Source organism: Syngnathus acus, chromosome 15 (genome assembly GCF_901709675.1).
Source record: "Syngnathus acus chromosome 15, fSynAcu1.2, whole genome shotgun sequence".
NCBI classification, from domain to species: Eukaryota; Metazoa; Chordata; class Actinopteri; order Syngnathiformes; family Syngnathidae; genus Syngnathus; species Syngnathus acus.
The window spans coordinates 7,750,253-7,756,626 of NC_051100.1; the positions used below are offsets into that span (position 1 = coordinate 7,750,253).

The 6,374-nt window shown below is 37.9% G+C and overlaps 1 protein-coding gene across 1 annotated transcript; it reads left to right on the plus strand.

The window, feature by feature from the left end:
- Positions 1 to 651: 651 nt before the first annotated feature.
- Positions 652 to 5,700, plus strand: cxcl12a (chemokine (C-X-C motif) ligand 12a (stromal cell-derived factor 1)). Its single transcript, XM_037271850.1, has 4 exons — positions 652 to 816; positions 2,641 to 2,758; positions 3,325 to 3,408; positions 4,556 to 5,700. The coding sequence occupies exons 1-4, from the start codon at positions 750 to 752 to the stop codon at positions 4,581 to 4,583; spliced, it is 297 nt and encodes a 98-aa protein (XP_037127745.1). The 5' UTR covers positions 652 to 749; the 3' UTR covers positions 4,584 to 5,700.
- The last annotated feature ends 674 nt before the right edge of the window (positions 5,701 to 6,374 follow it).

The following is a 6,374-nucleotide window of genomic DNA, read 5'->3' on the forward strand; positions in this document are numbered from 1 at the left end:
ATTGGCTCCAGTTACACGCTTAAGTTTAAATTAATTTGGCCTAATGAAGACCCCGAGACAAGACAAACCATGACTAAAAACAAACTTACGCGTCAAAACGTCTCCTGCTTTTTCTCAACATACATGTTGGAAATAAACGTGTTGCTTTCGTGTTTCGGCCCATAAGCAGCATTCTTTGCGTTTGGCAAAATGCAGATTTTGTTAGTCTTGTATTTATGACTAATGTCATACAATTATGACTTAATATCTTGGCTTGCCCCCAAATAAATTATGTTTTATTTCTTATTTCATTTTTTTTCTCTATAAATAAGGATTGTATTATATATTGTACTTTGTTTCTCAGAAATTAGTTTTATTCTTTGAAATTTTATGACTCATAAAGTTGAGACAATGTTTTTCAATTCACTTAACATGCATAGTCTTTTTTTAATGTGGGGCAGTGCGAGGAAGTTGGGGTATCTTGAATACAAAATTAAAACTGCAAAAAATGATCGATTGTAGGATATTTTCTTTGGAGCCCATGTTTTACAATTCTTCACTAATATTGCTTCCACTGGCAATTAACTTCTAGAGTAGCTTGAGGATGGATTTTATTTTGACGTCTTCACCGGAAATGGGATTTTCTCTCTCTTTCAAAGCGTGACTGGAGCGTGATGCGCAATTTAACTGCGCGCAGCTGCCGCTTGGTCCTTCACAACTCCTTTGGATTTACTCTGAGCAGGACCAAGTCCCCTTGACATTTGGCCACGATGGACGTGAAGTTAATCGCAGTCGTGGCTGTTCTCACATTGCTGGCACATGTGCCACTTTCGCAAGGTATGGATACAATTTGGCAAGTTTATGGTCCATTTATTGTTTAAATGTGTTCATGTGCAATTTTTAAAGATAAGAAGATGTGTCAAAATAGAATTTCATTCATATTTCAGTATTGTATCACTTCAGTAGAATGGTTGTATATTTGTGCGTAAAGTGATAAAGTGCGCAAAAGACAGTCATGCAATATCATTTTGCATTATTTGATTTAAATTATGTTGGGCTTTCTTGAGTTGAAAAGCCATTTCTTTAAAATGCAAAGTGCATTTTGAATGAATTTATTATTATTTTTCTGAGATGGTACGTGCGTAAAGTAGGAGGTTACGCGCCTGTGTGTGGTTCTTGGCTGTGGAAAGTTCCCTGGCGCTATGCAGATCAACGTGTTTATTTGTTTTTCCACGTTGTTTACGATTTAATTAGTCCCAAATGAGGCAGCATTATTGAAACGGCCTCAGCTAGTCTGAATGGCGACTTCAGAAAATTGCGCGTTCTTTCACATGCAAATGAGGGATCAGGTGTAAAAAATAATTAGCATGGGGCTTTATTTCTGCCCCCCAACACACACACACACACACACACACAACGTGTAATATGTCACTTTATAGACCTGTATTAATGACAGAATTGATTAAATTGAAGTCAATTTCCACAACACTTTGGCTTGGGTTCCTTGAATAGAGCCAGGTTTATTTTTCGGCATGAATCAACCGTGACCGCAGTTTGCACAAGATGTTTGAGCTGTACAAGCATGATCATCATTCATCGTGAAACAATCGCAGCACCTTGAGAAAACAATAATTAAAAAAAAAAAAAACTCAGCCTTTCTGTTCAATAAGGCTTTATTAAATTCATGCACCTATATGAACGCCACTTTATGGTCAATACAGTTAAAAGCATTTGATTGTATGCAAAGATCGCATTTTATGGTTCATGTGGGTCTAATGAATATATGTGCAGCATTTGAATTATCATATTGGATGCATGTTGTTTCAAAGGTCATTTGGGATCGGCTCCAGCCCCTTAGAGAGCGCACGGGATATGCAATGTACAAAATTGGTTTATTGACATCTAATATTTTATCGTGTATTTATTGCTATCACTCTGGGATAAATTGGATTCATAGTTGGTTTTCTCCTGAACGATTATTAGTTTTATTTGGCAGGGACAAAAGTAAAAATGAAGAATAATGTTTTTGCATATTTGATTTATTGTCAATGGATTTAGAGCACAAGGGGTTCTGTAATCTGGCCCACCAAGCATTTGCTTTATCAAAATGAATGAAATACTATTAATTGCATTTTTTGTTATTCCTGGAATTTATTAATCAAATGTGTTCATTAAATGTTGATACATTGTTATGATTTTTCTCATTAAATAACTGGTTACTTGATTAATTTTAATTTGAAATGTAAATTTCACTTTTTGTAATTGATTGACCGGCTTGAGGCTCATCGGGCCTGATTTAGCATTTGATGAAAATGTTATTAATCAACTTGTCACCCAGGTAGAACACTACAGTTGTTTTATGTATAGTTTATCGGTCCAGAGGGATTTTCAATTTATTTTCTTAAACTGTAATTCAATTATGTGTTGGAATGCATGAGAGATCCAGAAGGTGTCCGGTGGGATACATTGTGGTTATTGACCACCAGCCAGTTACAGTTGCTTCTATATTTTAAGTTTAATTGTATCGATTTCATGGGAAAGCTTTGCAACACTTTTGTGGTCACAGTTTGCTCCACTGTTTAAATACCTTTATTTTGTTAGGATGTCAATGGGAATATATTTCAGCAGCTATTCATACTTGTTCATTTCTGTGATCTACAGCCAAGCCTATCAGTCTAGTGGAGAGATGCTACTGTCGTTCAACGGTCAACAGCCTCCCTAGGGGATACATACGAGAACTCCGCTTCATCCATACGCCCAACTGCCCCTTCCAAGTCATGTGAGTGTATTTTTTTTTCTTATTCCTACAGTGATCTATCAATTTCAGAGGTTTTATACCCCGCTCTTAAAAAGTTTTAATAGGGTTCCTCCATTTCTCACCATCAATCTCGAGGAGGTGACAGAGCGGAGAAAAGAGTTGGGCATGCATGTGTGCGCACACGCCCCTCTGTCACTCGCGCTCTCACACATGGGCAGAGCGAGCCCACCGAGGCGTGCGGAAGGAAGTGTCACTCAGTTGGAACGTGGGCGCACAACTGCTCTTGTAATTGTGTTCGGCTACAGCATATATGGAAATCTTGGCTTACTTTCATAAATAAAATGCACAAACTGGGTTTGATTGTTGTATGGACCCCACTTCAGTGTGATCCAGTCTTGACCTGTTTTGGAATGAACTACTTAATGCCCATTGCATGTGTTCAAAAAGAGTATAATATCGTATAAATATTTACTGTGACAGGTCATATGTTTGAAGAAGGCTGGCGTGCTAAACTAACACTGTGGTGCTAATTGCCTTTGTTTGATAGCTTTCATCTCACACTGGTCGTGTTGTCTTCTCGTAAATAGTGCCAAGCTGAAGACAAACAAGGAGGTGTGTGTGAACCCCGAAATCCGATGGCTGCAGCAGTACCTGAAGAACGCCATCAACAAGTAAGTTGGTCTCAACACGCTTATGTCAATTTTGTCCGTCTGGTTCTTTCCACCAATTCGCTTCCCTCCGCTATAGACATTTAAAGTAAGCAGGATCGGAATGCAAAAGGTCAAATGCGCATGCAAATGTAGATCGTTGGAAGAGTAGCACCTCTTAACGGGCTTGTTTCTTGATGAACATTAAGTCAAATTATGCTTGTCCGTTACGAGTCATTTATACAGTTTACTTTGTCATGGCGATTTGGGATTGAGCTATAAGCATAAGAAGGAGTGTTAAAAAGCAATTGTGAACTGTGGCATGCGCACAAACTCCCATGAAGACACTCTCAATGTGAATTTTCACTGGTGGAGGCAGCACTTCATCACCATTACTGTGTGGATCTTTGTCGGTGGTGCATGCATCGCCGAAAAAGTAATGTTTGTCACTCATGGTACTTTGCTGTGCTGATAGATGATGATTTTCTAAGCCCCCACTGACAGATATTCAAGACGGGCACAGTCAGACTGTCTGTCTGTCTGTCTCAGAAACTATTTGAGCAGTTCAGGCTTTGTGTGTGTCACCGGTGAGGTGTGACCGCATGTCAGCATAACAACAACGTAGAGTGTAAGGCAGCAATGTTTGCAATGGATCTGATGTTTCCAATTATGGTCCCGCAGGAGACTTTACAAGCGCTACTATATAGTACATGCACACAATGGACTATAATGATGCACTCAAACAAGACCATTATTTCTTCTATGTATCACTTTGAATAAGGTTAAAGTCTGAAAAAACTGTGATGTCATTGACCTCATTTAAAAAGTACATTGATGAGAAGAGCAGGAATTGCCTTGGAAACTACAAGTTATGACCCAAAGCAATATGATGGAATGTAAAATTTAGCAAACTTAATAGTCACTAAGGGTTGCCACTGTGGACACATAATATGGAAAGTAGGCCTGGTTGTTGTAAAAAAAGGCCAGTTTTTGCAAAAAATAGAAATAGTGAATGCATTACATTTTTATGGTGTATCAGGTTTCTCTTTCAATATGCTTTTCATTAATTGAAACCCTCATGTGGGACTACTGCATTTTTTATGCAATGTTGCTAAATAAGTTCTGAACATAAAGGCATTCATTGTTCAACTTTTTGTCTTTTGTCTTCCAGGATGAAAAAGTCCAAGCAAGTTAACTAAAATTGCCACTAAGATCCTTCTGAGCCATCATTGAGAAGAATCACCCCATACATATATTGTTTCTATAAATTCAGTATTTACTGTATATGTTGTGTAGTCATCACAATGCTTTGTTATAGAGCACTTAGCAGAGCTGCCGTGCTGCAGCTTCTTGCATAGAATCATTGCATCATCACCACCACCACCATCGCTTAGTTTCTATATAGGTTATTTGTGCTAAGTGCAATTATATCTGTGTTTGTTCTCTTAACTATAATGTACATATTTTTCTTTTGTTAATGGACTTCATCAGGAGAAGGCTGTTGTGCCCCAAAACATAACCAGTTCACCAAAATGTACCCCATATTTCGAGTTAATTGGCCCCCTAGGAATTTCTATTGGTACCCCACAGACTGAGTATAACATCCAAGATTCTAGTAAAAGTCCCAATTATGATGTTTTTGGAATGAAATTAAGGACTCAAGCATTTCCTCAGTAATAATGTGGTTGCGATAATGTGACCCCCAACATGTCTGCTTTTGATTTTTTATTCACTGAGACTAAGATCACATCTGGAGTCCTCATACAGGTTTAATGGATGAGAAATGGTCTAGTATCATAAAGTCTACTTCAAATATTCAAATATAAATAAATGGAGACCCCCCCAAAATGACAAACTTGATTTGGCTGGATTCTAATAGAAACATGGCAGCGATTTCAACAATTTGTGCAGCAATTAGTTGTAACATAAATCACATTAGTAGTTGTGAAAACAGTTGAAGATAAAGGTTTAACTGTCATGCAGATAAAAATGCACTTTATATCTGAGCTACTTTTCTTTTAACACACTCACCACTTTTTTGTTACTCTCTTTTTCTGTTTATATTCCACTATCTGTGTTCATAAATTCACACACGTGTAACTGTTTTCAAATCTGGGAGATGCCGATCTTATCGATGCATCATATGTAAGATTAATGTGATATAAATGATTTATTTTTGTACTCTTTAATGCATTTCAATGAAGAAACTGTACTTTCACAACTGAGCCGTCCGGTCAACATTTAATTGTCAAAATTGTATGCAGTTATTCAGTGAAAAAATAAATTCATAAAGAAATTTAAAAAAATCCTGCTTGGTTTGAATTTTTCATAGTAACCTTAAAACACTTGATGTAAACATAAACTGTCCAGATGACCAGTGAGCTATCATGGACTTAAACTCGACAGCTGTAAACGCACTGTAGGAGTACTAAAAGATCACCGAAGCCTTTCATGTTGAAAATGTGTTTAGCTTGAAGTCACAGGACAATAAGCCTGCTCGTTCACAGAGAATTAACTAAACAAGCAGCCATTAGGAACACATTAGCGCTAAGAGGGATGAACTTTTAACTTCCCTTTGGTGGCATTATGTGAGGCGGAGCACGGTAGTTCATGTATGTGGTCTACTGAGTCAAACATCAGGGGGAGGGGAGGGGGAGTGGATATTCAGATGTGGCTGTCTATATGCTGGTTTACTGATGAACTTTTGATTGACACAAGACGCAGCAGACTAGTGAAATGCACATTGACCTCAGTCAATGCCTGAACTGATGTCAAATTGTGTTAAATGCACAGTGGGGAATGCAGCAGGTGCACCTAGAAACCAGTTTTCATTCAAAAAGAAATGTTTTGGGATTTGGGGTAAATTCACACAGAGGTTAGTGTAGGTTTCAGTTTACTGCGGGACCTTTCCTCTTGTTCATGTTTCTGGTTGGGATTCATTTAGTCACAGACAGGTAAGACATTTAAAGGGGTGGAGCCTTTTGGAAATG